The sequence below is a fragment of the Nomia melanderi genome, chromosome 5 (genome assembly GCF_051020985.1).
Source record: "Nomia melanderi isolate GNS246 chromosome 5, iyNomMela1, whole genome shotgun sequence".
Classification (NCBI taxonomy): Eukaryota; Metazoa; Arthropoda; class Insecta; order Hymenoptera; family Halictidae; genus Nomia; species Nomia melanderi.
Window position 1 is genome coordinate 8,128,269 of NC_135003.1, and position 23,881 is coordinate 8,152,149.

General features: G+C 38.8%; 1 protein-coding gene across 1 annotated transcript; it reads left to right on the forward strand.

Moving 5' to 3' along the window:
- Nucleotides 1-1,223: 1,223 nt before the first annotated feature.
- LOC116430946 (zinc finger protein Elbow) lies at nt 1,224-12,387 on the forward strand. Its single transcript, XM_031985708.2, has 2 exons — nt 1,224-1,800; nt 6,791-12,387. The coding sequence occupies exons 1-2, from the start codon at nt 1,738-1,740 to the stop codon at nt 8,210-8,212; spliced, it is 1,485 nt and encodes a 494-aa protein (XP_031841568.1). The 5' UTR covers nt 1,224-1,737; the 3' UTR covers nt 8,213-12,387.
- Nucleotides 12,388-23,881: the final 11,494 nt, after the last annotated feature.

Consider the following 23,881-nt stretch of genomic DNA (forward strand, 5'->3'; position numbering starts at 1 on the left):
TAAATATAGATATATAAATAATATAGTATAAAGATATAATAATAAAAAATTATATATACAATATATATATATTATAATGTATTACATATTTTATTTAGTTAATTACGTTTACTTTGTGCAAGTATTTTGCATTATTAGGCATTAGGATATTTTATGTTTGATTATCGAGTTTTTATAGGACTGAATATATTTGTCCTTTTTATTATGCAAACTTATCAAAGATTGAGTTAACTATAAAAACGTATAACATTTGAGTTGAGACATTTTTGTACATGATATGGTATTTGTATATTATTTTTAACGCGTGTAATACGACAATGGTTAAATTAAAGACAGAAGTAAAACGATGAAAGGAACTTTCTAAAAAATGAACTTTCTAAAATGAGAATACATTAATACATCAAAGGAATTTATTGTTTCGTCTAGTCTATTCACAAATCCACTTGTGCTCGTAACAGAATCTGCACAAATCAGATATTACTCGAAACACATAAATTCGTAGCGTTGCGTTTAACCACTAACAACTACAGACGTTCAAACTTCCGCAACTACGACAGAAAGTCTCATAGACAATTTATTCGGTACAATAATCAAACACTGGATTCTAATTAACACGTTGAACGTCATAGGGGTCACCGGTGACCACCAACTAAATCGAATTACTATAATTCACTCAGTTATACTATGATTATTTGAAAAGATTTCTATATTATAATTAATGCTACTTAATGCGGTGACATTCAGCTAGATGAAGGTGCAATAATAATAACGCAATTCAATCAGATGATTTAATATTATATTTTCTCCATTTTATAGATTTTGCTCTATGAAATCGTGCGGCATTCAACGTGTTAAAAGATACACAACGAATGAAAGAAAAGCAAGAATTAATGAAAATTTTGAGCAATCTCAGTCATTCTACACTAAATAAGATTCAAGAAAATTAATCCACTTTTAAACTCATTTCCACAACAACAAAGAAGGTACTTGCTCGAATAACCTGTACCCCTCTCTACCAAACAACTTTCACGCTATCAATTACCTTATATTCTCAACTATTTACCAAATAATCTAGCAGTACTAATTAAAAGAAGCTACCGTAGAATGTACCGACCGAGTTTCGAAGGGGTGAGCTTCGCCGCGAATCGTGGCGCGGCGCGGCATGGCGGGGTGAGTCAGCTGAACGTTCATCGTCGCGTTGCGGTGGAGGGAGTGCATGGGACGGCCCTGCCGGCGGAACAGTACCACACGATCCTCAGTCAGTCGCGATTTGAAGTCGGCCGCGTGAACTTAAGTGTAGGTGTATGTGTATGTGTTGTGTAATGCGTATCGTGTACTGCCCTTTTTTCATCCGCTGCAACGACGTTCCCGTGCATTGTGCTCCCGGCACGTTGAGAAGGAATTGTGTGTGCGAGAAAGAAACGCACCTGAAAGCCGCTAAATGGCTTCGTTCACGTGCGACTTGCTCGTCTCGTCACTACGGATATAAGGAGACAAATTGAAAAAGGGAGAAGAAAAGAAAAAGCAGAATAAGAAGAATAAGAAGAAGAAGAAGAAGAAGAATAAGAAGAAGAAAAGAAAAGTGTAACCGCGGGATCTCGTCGAGGGATTTATTTTTTAATTGCCGTTCTCGCCCGGTCCTCGGCGGGCTGTCGCGTGTGATCACAGTGTTTTGGTTCCGTTGGAAAAGGGGAAAAATTGTGCGAAGAGGGAGGCGCGAATCACATCTTTTCTACGATGCTCACTTCCAGCGCGAATCAGTACCTCCGTCCGGAATACCTTACACCTCTGCCTACTACGGTTAGTGTTGTGTTTTTGGTATCCTTCGTGTTCCCATTTTTCCTTTTTGTTTCATCTTCTGCGAGTATAGTGACACTGCGGCCGATATATAAAAACATATATAGTTTAATGTGGCCGACATATTAAACACTACCTACCCAATTCAAATATTTTATCGATATGTTCCGTATGTTTTGTAAAGTGTAATTTATATAGGAGAAGCTGGGTTGCTGTTGATTAAGGGTAGTTACTTTTATTTTTGGAGCTGCCGCTTTTGAAACTTCGGTCACCGTCGGTAACGTTCTAAGCGCATACCTGATTTTACTACTGGTTCAAAGTATTCGATTATTTATGTATTCAGAAATGATTTTTATCGTTCGAAAAATGTGGATCTTTGAAATTGATATAGTTATGATTGACAAATATAACTGAGTAACAGTGATGAACTAACAATTACAAAATTGTATACTTTGAATAATTTTTCCTGTACATTGTAATGGGTGTTAAATATTTTGGAGTAGTAGCTCTGAACACAACAAATATCACTGAATAAATGACAATTTTCTTTAAAAACTTGACATTTATTTTAAACATAATTTTGTGAACAAATCAAAGATGAATATAGAGTGGAAATAATTTCGGATCGATTTGTTAAAATTACCGCGTGAAATCCGGAACAATGAAACTTTGATGTCACGATGTCAGTGCGATGAAATGTTCGCTATCGGGCCGCTATTAATCCCAATATGAAATAAATACCGTGAAGGACAATCGTTTCGACGGTCCCATTAATTGCGGCTGTCGGCGTTTCGTTAATCTCGACGGGAATGCATTTCACGTCTTACGCTTTAACTCCTGTAAACTATTTTGAGGACAGCGAGTGCTGGCAACGGTTTGTGCTCGAACGTACGCTGATTAACGAGTGTTGTAAATCAAAAGGCGATTCGGTAATACAATGCTGCGAGGATAGACGCAAATGGAAGGGGCGCGTTCACGCTAAAATCGAATGAAAGTTCAGCCCGCGACCCTTTTTACACCGTTTTCACGTTCGTTCTTGCAAATATTCGTTTACTGCAAATATACGCTTTATAAAATATTTTATCGTTTTTCGTTTTAAAAAATTGTTTTTTTTTTAGTAAAATAGCTTTATCGCAATGCAAGGAATACTTGAAATAACATTAACACATTTATCATGATACGAGACGCACGCTACATTGGAAATATTTATTGCGTCACTCAAATATTTAACATTTCAATTCTTAAAGCTTCACTTAATATTGACATTGTGATATTGCGTTCTTAGTAGATAGGCATTCAGTGTGTATTACCGATGAAGGCAATGACTCACGTCGTTGCACTATTTTCAAATGTTGTGTCATGCAATTTGATCGTTTGATTATGAAGTTGATTCTTCGAAAAAAGTGCTGTCATATATTGATAAGGGGGCTATTTGAAAAAAAAATACGTGAGAAATTGAAGGATGAAGATATCTCGGAGAGAATTGTTTGAACTTTAACAGACGTGGAAAAGGAGCCGATTTGAAAAGTAATTTATGGTAACAATGTTCAGCTTTGTATCAAGGCGAACGTGAGCTGGATAGCTTCGCCGATGAAATAGCTAAGAAAATTGTAGACGCTAACAATATGCGGATTTGCGTGATGCAATAAATATTTCCAGCAGTGTACACGCTCTATTTTACTTTGGCTTACGTGAGCCATATTCTGAGCATTTATGCTATGCTATCGGAGAACGCATTTCAACATGGAAATTCTGATTTCAATGAAATTTTCGTGAGATCGTAGAGCGTATCGTATTGTGCAAGGAACATTATCTTTTAACCGCAATTGAACGGGTAAAATGGATTTTTTAAATTATTACATTTTCCGTTCTTGTACTCCAATTTCGTAAACTTGTGAAGTATCGAGCTGCTTTAAGGAAGAATTGTTTTTATTGTTCATCGCGTTGAAGCAAATAAAATATTCAATTACGTATAATATACAGACAAATTTCGTTACCTGAAAATTGCAACAAGGAACTGTTCTTTTTCTATGAAATCGCAAGAATCTGTTTTCTGAATAAACGATTTATTTTTTCAAGTAAATGTTTCCTGTAAAAGTGAATTAGGCGTAGAAACAACAAGATGAATTTTAAACATTTATTTCTCCAGTTCGAAGTGACTTTTTTAACAGTTTCTTTTATCGTTCAGTAGATATACTTTACAGTCTTATAAAAGTAGGTAAAAAGTAGATAAGAAAAGATCAACATGTTGGTGAAAATGATCCTAAGTATATAAATGAGTTTGATTAAAATCAGCATTACTAAATGAGAAATCTTTGTCTATTAAAAATTATTTTTATTATTTTAATATTATTTTTATTAAAGGAAGTCAAGGACTATCAAGCAGCTTCATAAAAGTATCGATGAGTAAGGTGTAGAAAATAATCGTTAGATATCAATTATGGTATAACCTAACCAGAAAGGATCGCTGAAACGGTGATACAAGATAATGAACCATATACCGTGTGTTGCACGGTTTATGAAACAAGTATGTAATTCGCTCGGGGTATTCCCGTGCATCCCCTTTAGTGCACGGGCGAGAGCATGCGTAGTGTTTCGATTGGTATCACGAGCATAAAGCAACAAGTAATTGACACTGTTATCAAACATCTTGTTACGAAAACGGAGTATTTTGTTGATGCGCCGGTGAAACACCTGCTGCATTGGTAGATTAAATTCTGTAAGGTTTCGTTACATGATGTAGTCAAAATATCTGCACGTCAATGTTTAATTCATTGTCTTATTAATGAGATAATATCTTAAAAATAGAATAAAATGAAAAAGGGGGAGCAGTTAAAAGCACATATGATGGAAGTAACGGATTAATAATTTGAAGTTTAATGCTAATGGTTCTGTTCGTTGAAAGTAACTGAAATTGCAAGTTAATATTTTGGAGTACCAAATTTCATTTTTCACACGTGTACCTAATTTTTAATGGTTTTTAAATAGAAAAGCTTGTTTCCATGACAGAAATAAGAATTGATAATCTTATACACACTGTTTTTACTCAAATAAAAGATATCATTTTATCTACACAAAAGTAGAAAATATATTTCGAATATGCAATGTACTTTACGTTTCTCAAAATATCGTTGTTTTCTTCAACGATTTCTGCTGATCACTAAAAATATTTCAGGATTCAAATGTAGCTCGCTAAATGAAACTTCGTTGTCAAATACCGCCGCCTCTTCAATCGAATACATGACTAATTAAAACTAAAAATAAACTGTTCGATTAATCCGCTGACTTTTGAAAACAGGACGAATCTACTATCCGGAAGAGATAATTCCGGATTTATCAGTTAAAATGAGCATTTAAAATCCGGAGTATTCTTAAAATCTCAATGGCCCATTATCAATTCAGTAACAAACCGCCATCGATTATCGTGTCAATCTCAAATTCAATGCGAACTAAATTCCTACGTCAAAGAATGTCCTTTCAAACTCTTTCGATCCTTTGAAATCATTTAAACGATTCAAATTTTACGAATTCGACGACGAAAATGGTGAAAAAGAAAAAAAAGAAGCACTCTCCACACGAGAAACTCTATCATTCCCTGTCGCGATAAAAGTTTCGTCGCAACGACGGAAGGAAGGCCGTGGGACAGCATTAACGGATTAAAATATTATGTCGGAACGTTCCGTTAACTTTCCGCGGTGGCAATTAACGTGCAGGTTTAACCGTAATTTCGTAATAGCCTGTTGCAATTCGCGGCATTAATATCTGTCGGCGTCGCGCCATTAGCAGAAGCGACCGTAAACGGGCCGGGGTTAGTCGCGCGAACGTTGTATTTTAATTACATCGAACATCTGTTCGACGGACGTATCTGCCGCGAGAAATATTGTTCCTCTATACGCTAATTATACGAACTACATCATCTCCCTCTCTCTTACCTTTCCTCTCTTTCTTTCCTTCTCCGATCAGCTACTTCGAAGCGAGAATGCTCGATCAGCCGCGTCAATATTAAATTCTACCGCGAAAGCCACTATACAACGAGAAGGAACGCTACTATGTATTAATTACGATGGTGTCTCAGCATTTTTCATCTTCGCGGTCGTTACTTACCTTTTATCGCGTGATCGTAAGATTTGCGTAATCGTCAGAAACGATTATACATCCCCCCGGAACGTTTTATTAGATCGGTTTCAATATATGCAACCACCGAGCGCCGATTGTAATAGAGACCCGTTAAATGCTCGTTCGTTCGGTTACCGACGGCGGCCGTTTAACAAGGCTCCCTATCGTAGCTTGAAATTCATTGCAAATAAATTTACCATATCGGACACGGGGAATGTTATAGGATACGCTCGAAAGATGAGAAGCGATAATTCTGCCGGCGGAATTTTTTTCAACGTTTCGTTACGTTGGTTACGGCTAATTGAAGACGCGTCGACGGGAAATTATTCGAATACGATTGTGATACTAATTGTGGGACGGCTTTTCCGTTCGGCTTAGAATGTTGCGAATAAGTTTCCTGATTTTATCACGACGGGGTATATTTTATTCGCGTTTCGGCGTTCGCGATTTAACGGGCATGCGTGATGATATATGAACATTTAGCGACGTTAATTGCATTGTTCGAAACGCTGAGATTATAGGATTTCGGTTGCCAGGGATTTTTGGAGTAATATGCTTCAAATGGAGCATTACGGGCTGTCGATACGGAATATTTTGGTTTTCCAGGTTTTGAAATTCGAGCTGAAAGGATTTCATTTTTAATTAACAGTTTTCTTCCGATATACTTTTTTCAGTGAAAATGTAACTAAAGATATTACGAAATATCATTTTTACCATTGTCGTGTTTGATATTTTCGATTTATTCGAAGCCTGGATTAAACATTTATATGCAATGTTAAAAATATTGAAAGTAATATTTATATTAACAATTATCCTGTCACACAAAAGAAATATAAAGCAAGGATTCTCCTTTAATTTCCTGATATTTTGATTTCAGTTGGATGCGAAGAAGAGTCCGCTCGCCCTGCTCGCTCAGACCTGCAGCCAAATAGGAGCCGACACGCCGTCCAATAAATCTCTGCTGGGCTCGTTGGACAAACCGTCGAGCAACAAATCGTCGAAGTCGTCTGATCAATCACGCGAGAAATCGTCGCCGGCTGTCGCGCCGACGTCGACAGAATCGAGCAGGACCAATTTCAAGCCGTACGAGTCCTGTTTGGGGCGCGAGAAAGCGTCCAGCCCAGACGAGCAGAGGTCAGCATCTAGTCACTCGACGTCAGGACGATCGAGAACACCTGGTAGCGGTAATAAACGATGCCCGAGTAATCAGAGCGCCTCGTCAGTTCGCGCAGTCACGCCACAAGGTCGGAAAACGGCGACGCCGAATGGTGACGTGGCCCGGGAATCACCAGCGTCCAGGACATCGGGAGCTAATCTATCATCGTCTCAGCTTGAATCGAGTACGTCTCAACCGACGGTGGTGAGCAGTCCATCTTTACAATCGAAACCTTCCTATAGTCCAGCGGGGGTCTTAGCAATGACGGATCCGTCCATCAAGGATCTACCACTGGGCACCTTTAAGCCCGGAGTCAGTTTAGCCAGTTCAACGTCCAGCTATCTAGGCTACAGCCCTCAGTTACCCGTGGACGTGATGGCCAGTTCTTTGGTATCTCAGCATCACGCGGCCTTGAAAAACGGCCTGGTCGCCGGGAATCCTTATCTGAGCTACGCCCGATTGAAGGGCACCTCGGGACCCGACGCGTTGATGCCGGTTTGCCGAGACCCCTATTGCACTGGTTGCCAATTGAACTCGCATCTGTTGGCTAACTCAGCTAGCGCGGTCGCCAACGGGAAGCTAGCTTCGAACGCTGCCGGCGCCACTGGCACCTGTCCGGCGGGTTGCGCGCAATGCGATCACAAGCCTGGCACAACGCCGTACGGCGCGCTCGGCGTCGCCGCCTATGCTCACGCGCAATTGGCCGCATTGGCTGCTGCCTCGCAGCTTCCCTACGTCTGCAATTGGATAGCTGGCGACACTGCTTACTGCGGCAAGAGGTTCTCAACGTCCGAAGAGCTGTTGCAACACCTGAGGAGCCACACCAGCATGTCGAGCAGCGGCGCCGCCGCGACAGATCCGTCCGCGGCCGCGCTCTCGCTGCTGTCGCCGTCCGTCGGATTGCCGCCGACCCATCCTTTGTTCTCCAGAACTTATCCGACGCCGCCTTTGAGCCCGCTCGCGACCGCGCGTTATCACCCCTACGGGAAACCCTCGCCGTTGTTACCGCCGTCTTTATCGTCGCTCGGTTTACCGCTTCCGCCGCCCCACCCCCACACCGCCGCCGGTCTACCACCGTATTTCTCGCCGTACTCTCTGTACGGGGCTCCGCGGCTCGGCGCCGCGTCCGGCATGCCGCAATGAGTACCACGATCGTGAATCTTGCGCATGATTGGACACGTAGATAACTACCACTGTCCGACGCGGATCGGTCTGATCCGCGATACTCGCCGGACGATTCTTTGAGGGTTTCTTCGGGCTGAACGCGAATCGGGAAGTGCGCCTGCTTTGTTATCTTTGGTTTTAGGGAAAAGTGATTTCCAAAAGGAAAGGAGACTTGTAAGTTTGACAACAGTTTGCCCGTTAAACGTTGAAACTGTGAAAGCTGAGAGAAGTAATGTTATGTATATTTTAGTGCCTTTTTCTCTTGGTTTTATAGGTATTTGATCCCTGGAATCGATTTGCTCCTGGTATTGGCATATTTTTGTTTACATTTGTAATTGACGAAAGTAAATTTTATGTTTAGAACCCTATACTATTTTTTCAAATTAAATCTCTCGAAAACTAAGAGTGGTAAGGTATAGTTTTTAAATTCATATTCAGCATAGAAAAGTCTAGAAGAATCGCCTGGCGAACGTCAGATAACGTAAAAGAAAAAGTGAAAATTTGTTGGACAGTGCTATAAACCGTTTAACTGTGATCCATGTTTGAATATGAAGTAATGGAGTGTTTGATATGGGAATATGAGAACCGAGAATAACGGAATTCGAGAGCGAACAAGTATTATTGCTAAGGTAACCTCATCGTAATCTCATTAGACGAATAAATTGGTTGCTCGATGCTATCCGCGGTAACGTACGAATACAATTATGCGATTCTCCGATACTTCGATCTTTTTTCTCCAATCGTGTCATATCAAATTGCTCCATCGAGTTTATTTTCCCCCTTTTTTCTTCCTTTCCTTGGATCCGTTACGACGCGAAGGCTGAGACTTGTAAATAATCGTATTGAGAAAAGTCGAAGAGAAAGGTGAGCACGTGCGTTTATTTTATACCTCGTTGATATCTTTGTGTCATCGTTAAACCGCGGATTTTATGCACTTACAGTATTTGCAAACGTATGTAACGTAGTAAAATAATTTAACTGAAATTTAAAACGGTTTTTACATTATTATCGCAATAATGAAACCCGTGACAGAAAAGATAAATTTTTATTCAACGATCATTTTTGTAAATTGGCTCGTAAAAATTTGTATTTGCATAAAAATCTGCGATCTAGACATCGGCGTGTTCACTTTTTACATTCACGATCTATAAAGTAGAGTTCTGTATGGAGCGAATAGTCACCGGTTACACGGGTAATATGGTTATTCTTATCCGGTTAGTGATTGAGTATAGGGGTAATATTTTCAATATTATCTGAATTTTCGTTGTTGTGTATTGAACTGTTCAATTTTGACTAATGGAGTATTTACAAAATGAAAAATTATCGTGGAATTCAAATCATCTAACATAACTAAACTCTGAAAAATATCTTCGACACGCATGTTCTCAACGAAAAGTTAATTTTGAAGCATTCCGTGTGATACGGAACAAAAATCACAAGAAAAATTCAACAATCCACCTATCTCATTGTTCATTTTTAAAAGCATCGACGGAAAAGTCAAATCTCGCTTCAAATTTCCATCTTACAACGGAACAGTTCAAAGAAATCCGTGTCTGCACGCACGTCTACAATCTGCCGATGACCTTAATCATTTCAATACCACGTGTAACCGGATAATACCCGTGATTGTACGCGGTTATCCGCAAAAATCGTTCGCATCCGGAGGCTTTATCCGGTAAGAAATCCCAAAGGGATCGCAAAGTATTATTGTATCAAGCGTTTAACTGTGATTTCCCGCATGAGGGTAACGAAGCGCACACCGCTTGGTCGGGGAAAAAAGTACGGGGATCTGAAAAGAACACGCCACGCGTTAAAAGAAAAATCCTAATGGCCGACCCGCGTAATTATGAACCGTCGACGCGCGTTTAACAGGCTCCTTCGTATAATCGCGGCGTTACGGCGCTTCCCCGAGTGCTTAATCTTAATATTATGCCGCGTGGCTTGCTCTGTTTGCCTCGCGGTTCAAATTTCCCGACGCCCACCTGCCCTCCGGCTGTAATTTTCGCCCGCAAATCCGTGCGTTTCCACGCCCATCGACGCCCATGCGGATTTTTCCTCCCTCCGGTCTAATGAATTTTCGCCCGGCCGATAATTCCTCGATTAAAAATCATTCTTGTCCGCGTCGCGGCCGAAAGCGTTACTTATTTTCGGAGGAAATTAAACGTGTGCCACGGGTAACGTTGAAAAACCAATGTTCAACTGTGATTTCCGAGTGAGAAAGGTAAACGTGTGCGAGTGAGAGACATGTGCTTCCGCTACCAGAGAGTTATCGTATGTGTATATATACTATATGAAATCTGTATGTGTATGCGTGACTTTTAGAATTTACCGATAACACGCGCAATGACGGAGTCTTGTTCGAAAGGCGACGATTAAAAACTACGGTTGCTTTTAACGGTTCCCGTGCGTTGGAACGATTTTGGAAGAACGGAACGATTCGTTTTCGGTTATTTTTTCCCCTTTTTTCTCATTTTTCTTTCGGTTGGAATAACAGACGAGAAAGCGCCGTGATTGTTTTGAAAGTAACGCGGACAGAATTTATTTGAACGTTTCTGCCGCCATTGACGCGGCACTCGAGCGTTTGGACTACGACGCAACTCGTTTAGAGGATAAATAGATTGCACGTGAACCAACTGTGGAATTAATGGACAAAGGAACTGCGTTTGTTAGCGTTTATTGATCTCTTTTTACAAATTCGTGCCTTTCTTTCTATTGTCGAGTCATCCGATCGTGACTGTAACGGACGTGCGATGCATTTCTTTTAAAGCTAGCGACACCAGCGCTTGGTGGTCAACAAAATGGCGGCGGACGCGTTTAACCCTTTGCGGACAACGGCCGCATATGTGCGTCCTGTATACACCATCAATCTGGCCGATAAACTTATATATATATATATGCGTTCAGCGAGAATAACTGATAGAGCAGAACGACTCGTATATGTGTCCCAGGCAAACACATTGCTATGGGCGATGAACCCATAAATACGTCCCGCGAACACAATTGATAGAACCGAAAGAACATTTTATTTATCCTGTGAAGAATCTCTGCCTGTACGTATGTCCAGAATTTGGCATCTTGAAGTGCTATGAACGATAATAGTGTGTAGGCAGAAGTGTGCGTTGGCAATTTCAAACGACTATCGCGTCAGCGGCTCGCTCCAGGGTATGGTTGGTCTCGAACCGTCCCGTCCGCAAAGGGTTAAAAAGAAGTGACTGAAAGAAATTTCTGCGGAGACGATGAAAAACGATTATCAAGATTGTAGTGCTGTGTAAACTTTTTGATCCAAGTTCTTCACGTGTTTTCTGATTTCGGGGCCCGCGCAATATGGCGGTACACGTTCGACGGTGTAATCACGAGCGCGCAAGCGCACGCATTCCCTCTCCGTAATTGCGAGCCATTCGAATTAATGTAATGCAATCAGTCTATGTGTAGTATTTATGAATTTAACTATCTATCGCTATTCCTCATTGTAATTACTGTACATTTGTTCATAGATATGTAGGGTATAAGAGTCTATAAATGAAAGATCATTTTTCGACGCGACGGCGGAGCTTAGTGATAGTAGGACGCGTGTACTGTGACGATCGAGAAAACAGATTTCCGACTAGGTGGCGACTATATCGTGTCTATATTTTTGCGTAACCAAAGTTTTAGTAAACGATCGATAATTTCCGTAGCATTGCGGGTTCCTCTAAGTAACAACGTTATGTAGGCGAGAAGTAATGGACAGAAAAGAAAAGAATTACTGCGGGACATTCAGTTGTAAATAGATTTATTTTATTGTATACGAGGTGTATATGTATATAAATATGTATACATGTATGATTATTATTATTATTTTTATTATTATCATTAATAACATTATTATTATTATTATTATTATTATTATTATTATTATTATTATCATCATCAAAAACATACTAAATATCGGGACAATCCTTTTATTTGCGAAAACAACAGACCTCTGGTTATTTATTAGATGTGCAGCGGTTAGTTTTTACTTCGATCTGAATTTTGTATTTTTTATTATATTATTTTTCGTCTTGGAATGCACAATGAGACCTAAGTATTTTGACTTGTTAATTCTATTATTATTGTTCTTCATTACGTAGTGCTCTTTGATACCCTATTAAAGTGAAATATATGAGAACATATTTCGTATCGAGATACATTTTTGTACCTTCTTCTAACTTATTTCTGTAACAAAAATTGTTTGCTGTTCAATTCAAGGATAGTAGGTTGTATTTTTTGTAAAATTTTAATTCAACATGTACACGGTGGGTATTATAGCCAATTTTATACGACAATCAGTTACAAAATCTGAATGCGTCTGTTTCTGTTCGAAACTAATTGTTAAATTTTTCGTGGTTGGCTATAAAAAGAACCTCATTCACTTTTGTTTACATGAGTTCGACGAACGTAATTTTCTGTGCATTGATTTTTATTATTATTTACACTAAAAGTTTTTGTTTGCACTTTATGCAAAAAAGCAAACAACAACAATAAAGCAAAAAAGTAGTATGATTACCTTGAACTTAACGTAACAACAATAAATTTTAATGATGCACGAGTAACTATCAACTTCAAACAATTACGTGGTGATAAGCGAATAGATAATTGGCATTCAAATTATCTACTTACGAATTCCAAGGTAAGTAATTTTTTCTGTCAACATTTTCTGAAATAATCATTCAAAGCCGATAGATCAATCCGATAAATCGTAATTGTAAGCAAAAGTAGATATTAATTAAGTTCATATTTTACCTCCTTTCAATCTTTCATTTCGATTAAGTTTGTGTCGTAAACAATTTCACTGAAAAGTATCCTTATTTCACAATTTACAACTATTTTGATCCTGAGATACAGTTGTAAATTATACGTATTGCATAAAACATTTCGACGATTGTAGGAAAAGTAGTTGGTGTACTGGTGTTCGTTACGCATATATCGAAAGAACCGTGCACGAGGCGGCAAAATTCTTCTTGAAATATAGTACGGCATTACTTTTACATAATTATGACATATCTTGTTTTTCATCAACATTTGAAGGAAAATATTTGCCCCGTACGTCCTCTACTTTATGTTTATGAACAAAATATAGAAACGTGATCGGTGAGGCATACTTGTTTACACTTTATTCCCGATCAATGCTCATTTTGCTGTCATAAATTCTTCGTTGTATGCAAATATACGCAAAGGTATATATTTTCGCACTCAGTACCTCGGGAAGGATATATAAATAAAAATTCATTTAAGACGCCGGTGAGACGTACGAGGAAAGGAGTGTCGGGATACAGTGTTTTTAATAAGTACTTCCTCATGCTCGTGTTTTTGTTTTGGACCTCGAATAAGAGAGAAATGATCGGAGCAAAAGTTGTTAAACAAGAAATTACACAGTGCAGAACCAGTTCTTTTATGAATCATAATATCGATTTCATATTTCGGTGAACTGTCGATCACTTACGTTACATTTAGACATACACGACTGTATACCCGTTTTCGAAATGAGTGGTTTTACATGCTCCCAGCGATGAGAAATGAAAAAACGACAAATTATGCAAGTTGTTCGTACTATGTTTCCTTGAGCAAGTGTTCTGATCACCGATACCCTTTGTTGAAGAAGCAACTTTCAAAATTAGAAAAGGCAGTCGGTCTATGCGATGGGCAATTCTAATTCGTTCGAGTTTTTGTTTGGTTGAAAATTAAATTTGAAATATTAATGTAAATAATTAGGTATCAAGTTTCCAGTATTTTCACTCAATATCGATGACAACTAGTTACCGAAGCTGTCTGATTTTTATAGAAGTTTTTAGTGCTGTGTGTATAGACCTGTATTATAATCAGTGAAAATAAATAATATATCGTGCTGATTACTCATTCGCGCTTACGCTACAGTTTTCAATAAATTATTTCTGAAACTGAACTTTCGAAATAGAATTATTAGATATTTTTCTTTAATTTGTTCTATTTATTACCTTTTTGAGAGGAGTAATCACATTCTTCCTGTGCAATAATTGCGTTCTAGATCATTGAAACAATCGATTATGCTTTTTTTATATCTAATAAAAGGGTAAACACTTTTTATAGAATTTCGAATCCAGAAAAGTTGGAAAACAATAGCAAATGTTTTCTCAAGCATTTATGACATCGGAAAATAGATTTGAAATATAAAAATAAATGTGTAGGTGCCAGTATAGATAAACCGTTTAAAATATTTTCATCAATCGTGTTCGATTTTATTTAACTTTACCTTCTAACATTATTTTTATGACTGCAGCGATTTAAAAAATAGTCTCACGGAAAGCGTGGTATAATCATGGTTTATTTATATTAAGGCATAAATAATTTCTTCCCATCTTCTTTTAACACCACGTCTATTTTTAATTACATAAATTAAGAATTCTTATTTTTATTATTTATACATAATGTTCTTCGATACTATTAAACCGAAACGTATTTACTACTACTCTCATAGTTCTTATACTATTATATTTTATTATACTACTTTCATGATTATTATCATACTTTTTTCACATTTATATTACATTTCTTTTGAAACTTTTCTTTTAAAAATATCATCGTATTATAACAATTTTCCTTTTCTTTAAAAATGCCTATTATAACAAAATCATGACTTATCTACGCGTTTCCCATTTCTCGACACAATCTAAGTCGTACAGTCAAACTAAGACCCGCTGCCCACTTCACAGACACGTTTTAGCACTGCAGCAAGGTCCTGAATCAGGACGTTCATCGCGTCAACGCTTCCGACTAGACATTTAATGGGTTTTTGGGCGCAGAACAGGATATTCCTAGAATGAGTGGTAAGATCGTAGGATGAAACATGGCTGGCAATTTTACAGTCGGATAAAAGAGCACTTCCCCGCAAGGATAGGACTCGACAAAAAACGGAAACCGACGCAAGAGTGTTCGAGCGGCGTCGTGTGTTCCGTCGGGCCAGAGCCTCCGACTCGGAGGGTGATCTTGCTCGCTCTTTGAGTGATTTATGGACAGACTGCTGCGACTCCGTCTCTACTTCACCTATTCACCTCGTTAGAAAGGATAATGTATTCATGACTGGTCAGACTCGTTCCCGCGCGTTACTGTGAATTTCTAAACCGAACACCGGAGGTAACCCCGTGGAAAAATCTCTTAAATCTAATCGATTTGACCACCCGGTGTACACACGGGGCGTTCGAGAAGTCTCCGGAAAATGTAAACACAAAAACGCAAATTGAATCGGTTGCCTTATTCTTCGATACACACCTATTTCATTTAAATTACTAATCACTAAAGTTAACACGACTAAAGTGAAATGCTGATACATTTAAATTAAATACCAATACTGAACTTTTGATTCGTGGAATACGTTACATCGAATTTTTCAGGGGAAATAGGAAATTTCTATGTTTTAAAGCTTTGCTGCTCCAATTTATTCTTCATTAAACTTTCTAATACTAACTTTGACTTCTTTCGTGTTACATTGTACATAACGAACACCTACCTCGAGAAAGAAGTTCACGAATGTATTCCCTCTTTAAAACCTCTTACAAAACTTTTTTTATGTTCTCAATTCACCTTACGCAGGTGTCCATTGGAGCAATAATTAACCTTATCCGCGTTGTCCATAAATCACGATTATTTATGCACGCATTCCAGATATTTAAATCGAAATTTCACGTTTTCCCTTATTAATTAAACGAGACCTTCAGCGAAACAGAACTATTAATTCAGCAAATGGAATTTTTGTCCTTTTCAACTTGCTGACGCGGAATACTTGACCAGAAAAATGTGGATTTCCATATACATACATCCACAGCCAGGTTATCTGTTAATTACAAGTGGAGTTTCGAACCGGATTTCCTATTAAGTACTTTCATTATACTTGACCATGAGTTCTCGGAAATCCACTGGCAGCGCCACGTGATCCATTCTATTCGGGGCCCGAAGATTAATATAGGAAACGTGGCCGGCACAATTTGTTACGCGTTACAAGTGGTCGTTAGATCACGTCGGCGGCGTTTCTTTTTCGTCGAGCATCGCTTCCTGTCTGTCAATATCCGTCGATTACTCGCGTGTAAGTGGCCGTGCAGGGGCGGCATGTAAGATCTTGTCCGTGAATGCAAGAAGAAAGTCGCGGCGAAGACAGAGCGAGTGGCTTGTCAAGAGCTTCCTTCCGGCGGCGCGGCGCGTCGGCGAGCCACGGGGTGCTCCAAACGAATTAGTTGGCGCCAGAAAATTCAATGGTTTCTGTCTCGCTACCCGGGGAACCGGTTCCACTTTGCTGCTTACATTTTTCCTACGATCGCCGGCCGCTCGACTTTATCGCGCGCCGATTAACGGGAAGCTTTTCGACGGATCTATTCACTTTAGCTACCCGACGCGACGGCTGATGCGATCCTCTTTTTCAAGAAATGAGTTTGTTAGTTTAGTAGTAAGTAAACGCGTCAGGTTTTTAGACCGAGTACGCGTTCATTTTGTATGACATAGCTTATACTCGTTTTTGTTGGTTTCGATGTGATGGAGTTTCCAAGCTTGTCGAGCCGCGGGAGGTTAAAGTAAAACAATATTTCGTGAAGTAGCTAATACAAATTGGGGTTAAATAGAAGTTCAATTTTATTATTACAACGCTACTATAGCGTAACAATCTTCGTCAGTTATCTTGTTAAACTTTGAATATAACGTTCGAGTATTATCTAATTACAATACCATGAAAAATATAATATATAATATATAAAATATATTGTAATATGATTTTTTAAAGTTTCTTTTAACACGTCCCTTAAATGTGTGTCAAGTTCTGTTGAAAATTTCAATTCATGAACACCCCTTGTCACAGTGAACGACGGAAAAATTCGATTCTCACGCTACTGTGTGGATTCCGATCCAGCTGTTAAGTGAGTTGAAGGTTGAAATTTGTAAAATTCGTAATATAGCATTAATATGCTGATTAAAACGTTGTGGATAGGGTTGTAGCCGGACGGGCAGACACGTAAGGCGAAGAAAACGCGGAGATTTGGCTGGTAGTCCCGTGGACCGGCGTTGTTAAAATTCTCCACGACCAGACAAATCGGTTAAGGGTCGTGCCTGCAACAGGGATAAAGTCGATTTACTTTTACAGCCTCGGGGCAACCGGGGCAAGCGGGGCAGAAGCGTGGGCGCAAACAGTGTTTCTGGAGGAGCGCTCCGTTGAATTATATCTTTGACTTGCAGGGCGTGATTAAACGTCAGCTAAATTGGATCGCAGTTTGCAAATTGTCTTTCCCCCAATTGATATAATTTAAATTATGTTCTCCGATTTTCGTCCCCTCGATCGTTAACGGATTCCTTCCTCGTCGCTCGCGCGATAAATCTTCGTTTGTCTCGTTACCCGGCAATAAATACGAATGAAGAAACGTTTCAAAGTCGCCGCATATTTAATTCGTTCACTGCCACTGTCAAGAACATGTGGGTACACCGGCTGGGGTTAATGAAATAGTCCTTCGAATGAGATATTGGTTTATATTAGCTCGACAAACGCTCCTATTCTGTTCGATAAAGGAGTCAGCTTTATAATAGAAACCTCTGTGGGAACGATAATGTGATCATGTTTGATCAGTTTAGAATGTTCTTGCCTAGTTTGTATTAAAAGATAATCATGCAGATACTGGCCAGTGGCGTATCCTATTCTGTAATTGTTTATGTTGAATGCAACCAGTCAAATGCATAGGAACAAAGAAATGCACGTGCTCTTTGTTCTTCATTGTTAGCTTTATTTCGCGAGATTTGTGTTACGCTTGTTTTAAATGTATTTCTGTGAAACATCCCTCTCGGCGGAAAGTGTTTTACGAAAACTGAAATTAAATAATGATTTTACTTTTCTTTTCGAAATTCGAAGTTTCAAACTAAGTTACAGCTTTATCTTAAACTTTATCTTTGCAGATTTATCAACGTGTAATCGGGTGTGATCCAGCAATAGTACCTAAGTGTTGTTTAAGCTGTTTTATTACATTATAAATATAGATTTCATAATTATATCTGCTATGTGCGAACTTAATACTTTGCGTATCTACTCACGGAATTATCTTTGAGAACGGTATCAGTTGTGGGATTGCCTAGTAAAAGATAAAAGAAATTCTTTAACGTAGATTTCGTGATTAACAATCAACTGTAAGATATTTATATAAATTCCAATTTTTAGATTTAGTTCATTCATTAATTTTCTCTTCATTACTACTTTAAAAATTGGTTACATTGAATTTAGTAAAATCCTATGAATTACAAAGATTATTGTTAAAACAAGTACTATCAACCTATATATTGACAATAAAGTAATACGATCTTTTAGTATTCACTCAAGAAGTACACGCAATGACATCATTAACGGCTCGCGATAAATTGTCTGCCATTTATCGTTGACAAGTCGTATTGACAATGATGAAGAATGTTTGCTAAGCCGAATAGTATTGTGTACCGGTGTCGGCAACTTGGTTAGAATTAGGTCGAACCGTGAGATATCCGGAAAGTGGAAAAGGAATGAAGTAATCTGGTCCCATGTCATGTGGGAAAGAAGGGGAAACGGAAGGGTGAGATGGAAACCGGTTCAACTACGGCCTGTAAACGAATTAGGTGGCACAACACTGTCAGGCTGATTGGTCGCGCGCGATTAAGAAGCAATTACACGCGCAAAACGAGATTACCAGGCCAGAGGCTTTCGCCATTTTGTAACCCTGATTCCTCGAAAATTAACCTACAAATCGATTCTTGTTTTACTGACCAAACACATCGTCCTCTGTATACAGACGTGGATTCCCAAAGGTTGTTGTAACAACAAGCATTCTCTCTGCTCTTGGCAAAAAGCATTTAACCAAACAAACTGTAAATCTCTACCGAACAGGTTGTTAACTTGTTTACAAAGATGAATTAAATTGTGATTGTTTATTTATTTCTTTGACACCATCCGTTATTTAATAAGTAAATTGGATAGTAAAAGTAATCTCTTTTAATTCGAAAGCACCATGCTTTTTCTTGGCAACTTATTTCCGTAACTGTAAATTCAGACAATTTTAGTCCATTTTCAAATGTATCGTGGCACTCGAGTTTACAATATTACTTTCGTATTGTATTATATTACATGTAAGTACCCCGGTCTGATTCTATTTGCAAATTATCCGAGCGTGAAAAGCATTACAAAATGACGATTTATCATGATTCCTATCTCATTCTTACCTTCCGAAGCACCTTTATAATTTAGAATTTGTATTTCATTTTCTGTTTTTGTAGAATATGCCTGCAGAAACAATTAAACTGCAATAGAGATCCGTAGCCTAATAACGAATATCGTTTCTTTGTCGATAATAAAACGGGATTTTCGTGCACGGTCGGTTAACCCGTCACGAAAAATTATTGTCCGTGTTGCGCAATAACCCCGCGGCCTCTATTTTCCTTTTTCCAGCCGCGAAAGTGTATTATGTATTCCGCGGCAGGTATAATGAACAATTTCAGCAACGCGGCGCACAGCTGCTTCAAAACTCTTACCTGTCGGCTGCCAATCAACTCGCTGGTTGACTCGGTGACAAGAAAGCCGGTTGCTGAAAAAGAAGATTAATCGGTGCCCCACAAAGGATCGCCGTTCAACACAATGGGTTCTTTGTGCCGCCGACGTTATTACAACAGTCATCTACAGAATGTTGGGCGTTCACGCAACGCCGTCTTAAGAAGCGTGCGTGATTAATTAGCTATTTCGATGATCGGACGCGTCTTGTAACTCCCCGTCAGTGGCACAAGTGCTTATTTATTTCTCTACGATGCTTGTATAATAATACAAGACGAACACGCGATCCGCAGGTACACTACCCGACAAAAATCGCTAAGCACTAGATTATCGCGGAACGAGGATTCTACTAAAAGCTATTAGACAGCTAAGCTTACTAGCTTCTAATTTCGGTCTCTTTTAATCTGAATGTAAAAAACATATTTTAATCGTTACTCAACATTAAAATTTTAATACATTTTTTTTCTATATCAAGGTACGAAGTATTCAATGATTTAATAACAATAATTCATTATTTTCTATAACTCCATTGAAATAAGATAAGAAGAAAAGGAATTAAAGGAGTTAAAAGACGTTGCCAAGAGAAACAGTAGATCATCTCTATCGGTACATAATAAGATACGACAGTTTCACGAAAATTAGGATAAAGAGTTTCTTAAACTTTCTCAAAGAGAAAGAAACAAGGAAAGAAAGTAGGATAGAATTTTCTAAACAGAAAGAATCACGGAAAAATCGATTGGAAGCTTTTCGAGGGGGCAGCCGCACATGTCCACCGGTGAAACTTCCATACGTGGAGTCGGGTGCCGTGTAACGCGCAGGTTACGGGCAAAAGGAAGACAAACGACGCGTCAGCGGAGCTCAAGTAGAAGAGATTAGTCTCGGGATGATGAACGGCCGACGAAAAACCGCGGAATGTGTCATAGTGTGCATTACGGGGGAAAGGACGGGACGAAGATTGGCGCGCGGAACGGGAGGAGGTAGAGGTGGAGAAGCCCGAATGTCACGGGAGGGAACACCCCAACGAAGGATAACTCGACGGAAAGGAACAGGCAGCGATGTCAGGGAGGTTTCTCGCAATTAGTCAAGTTTTCCCGTGCTCGGGCGACCGTGTCCGGCACCGTACCGGTTTATTTATGGCCTCCGGGATACGTGTAAACACGAAAGTAGATGCAGAAGGGGCGGCCCGGCTCGTTTCTACGTGTCCGGTGTGCTCACCTCTACTCCATTCCGCTCGGCTTCGTCCCAACTTCAACGCAGTCCCGACTCGTACCGAGGTACTTACGCGGGTACTTCTCACTGTGCTACACTTAATCGCTCACTTCCTTTCGACGATTTTCTTTCGCTTCCCGTCATCTCCTGCGGAGCGGTACCCTAAATTGTTCAGCTTTTTATTCACGCTTCTGGCGGCGAATCAACCCCCGAGATTGTTTACAGGGTCCGTCTAGTTGTTTGCTGCCGTTGGATCGAGAATTTCTTCGGGTTATTTAGTTTTTAGATATAATTCTGGGCTGTTAACCTGTGAGAATCTATGCAGGATTATTTTAAATGTTTGTAACGCAGGTTGCCAATCCTTTTAGGGTACTGGGCATATGTTTACTCTATCGATTCTAGTTTCTTGCAAGGTTGATTTAGTGAGTTATAGGTAGATTACGAATTCTTATTTGAGTCTGACAAACATTGATTTACAAATAGTGACAGCTCGGGTAGTATACCTACAGAAGATGTAGGATTTCAGGTAAACTGGAATATTGGTATTTTATTATCGAGAAAAACGTAGTTTTCGAGTCGCAGTTTCTAGTTTCAATGTAAATGCAAACATTGAATTTCCTTCTTCAGATGCGAAGTGCAAGAAAATGCGAAGGATTTTCGATTTGTGATATTCAGTTTGACGTTGTTTGCTTGAATTCCGACTGAATTGAGCGGTGAACGGTAAGCCTTTGGTATTTATCCGTTAGGCTGGATCTCGCCGGTGCCCTTTTAACCGGAGCGTCACGAATGCACCCTACTGGCCGCCGATGATTTCTCGTCTTTCATTCGCGGTAATCGATTATCACCGTCGAATATTTCCGTTCGGGTCGAACGGTCACGGGCCATTGTGCGCCGCGCTCCTAGCGCGAATATAAATTCTGTTGTACACACAACGCGAAACGCCCGTGACGGTCGGCCGATGAAAAAAGAAAGAAATTCGGTGGAAGGGAATTGGTCCGGGTAATATGGCGGAGGGGCGCAGCCGATGGCGTGCGGCGAAATTGCGTGATCATTTGAAAAAACAAAAATGTACACGCCGCGCCGGGTAACTAACTTAAGTTTTCAATTTCTTTGTTCCCGGCCCCTGACATTTTACGCCGGTGAATTTCGTCGCGAAAATCATAGGAATCACGGATGAATAGTCTCCAGCCGCCGTTTTCTGAACAACATTCGCGTTAGACTATAGTCATAGACGCGCCGCGCGGTCAACGACAATGGTCGCCTGTTCTCTCCTCAGTCTCTGCGCTTTTGCTCGACTTAATTGAGTAAATATTGACCGAACGGAGTTTTGAAATAATCGGCCTCCGTTAACTATTGGCTTGCCGAGGGAATAAATAATCGTTTTAACGTGTCAAGGCTGCCATTGTTTACGTTGTAATTGCGAAACGCGGGGACTTCAAACCGTATCGGGGACTGGAATTTTTTAAAATATCTTTTTTCACATTTTTTTATATTATTAATAATTGTATTAGTGGAAGAAGTGCTTTGTAGGAATATGTTTGTTCTTCTTAGGAGGAGACTATATTTATTTTTTAATTAACATATTTTATGGTCGAACAATTTAACAGGTTCTAGGATCTTAAGTTTTATTGAAGGTAGAATTTTTGGTTTGGGGGACTTTCCTTGAAAATTATATGATGATACAGTAAAAATGGCAATGATGTCCTCTTTTTTACAGAATACAACTAATAATAGGCATCATAAGTTTCGGTTGAATTCTCGGTTATGAAATTAGCCCGTAAAAATGTGAATTTGCATAAACGTCGGTGGTCTGTTATGATACTCTGCAGGTATGAATACTGATGGGCAATTAATTTTTTTTATCATTCTAGTACATGTGTATGAGATTCTTCGTGTTTTATTGTAAACTTGAGTTATTGTTTATTTAACGTGAATTTTAAATTACAATACAATTCGTAAATCTTCAGTAATATTATCATATTATAGGAATCTCGGTAATAAATAAAATAAAAAGAATTCTATCTCTAACTGTAAATAAATTTTTATAATATAAATTGTGAATTGAGGCATTTATTTTGGTTTTCAAATGACATGTAAATAGTTATACTTTTTTATTAGAAGATATTTTATATTCAGAGTACTATTATATATTGTTCATGTTAAGTTCACCGAATAGTTTAAAATGTATCAATATTTTATAGTTACAAAAAATCCTTTTGGATTTCAGTTCATGGATATACTTTAAAGTAGCATTCAGCGACACCTGTATGTGATCTTTGAAGCTTTAACACTCTTCCTGTAGAAAGAACAATTGATACATGTTACTAAGGTAGATTGTTGCACATAAGTCAAGTCATTTAAAATCATTTTCAATTATATTTAATTTGTACCAAATAATTTTACTGTAGAAATAAAAATGCCTAGTGAAAGTGTATAAAACAGGATCTAGTTAAAAATTAACTATAAAATTTCTTCACTATCGATTATTCATAGGCATAGGCAAGTGCATTTAAATATAAGCATCAATAAATCAATATTTTATATAGAATTAATATACTTCTTTAAAAAGTGTAGTTCCACGGCACTGTAATTCACAGCATAGAATTTCAACAAAATGCTGACATACGTTGCACGATACACCTATTTATGTGGTCAAATTTCTATGCACTGACGTAAGCTAGATTATGGCTTGAAAAATGGCGGCGGCAGGACGGATAATTTATTTCAACAGCGTTATAATTCTATAATCTGGGCATAATGGACATCATTAGCGTAATGCTTGTCTTCGAGCCAGATGATCACACTGCCCTGAAATCTGTGATCATTTCCGACAACCCCCGGTATGCTTCGACGTTGCATGATTGCACGTTTATATGATTCCTGTTATTTTCAATCATTATTTTCGC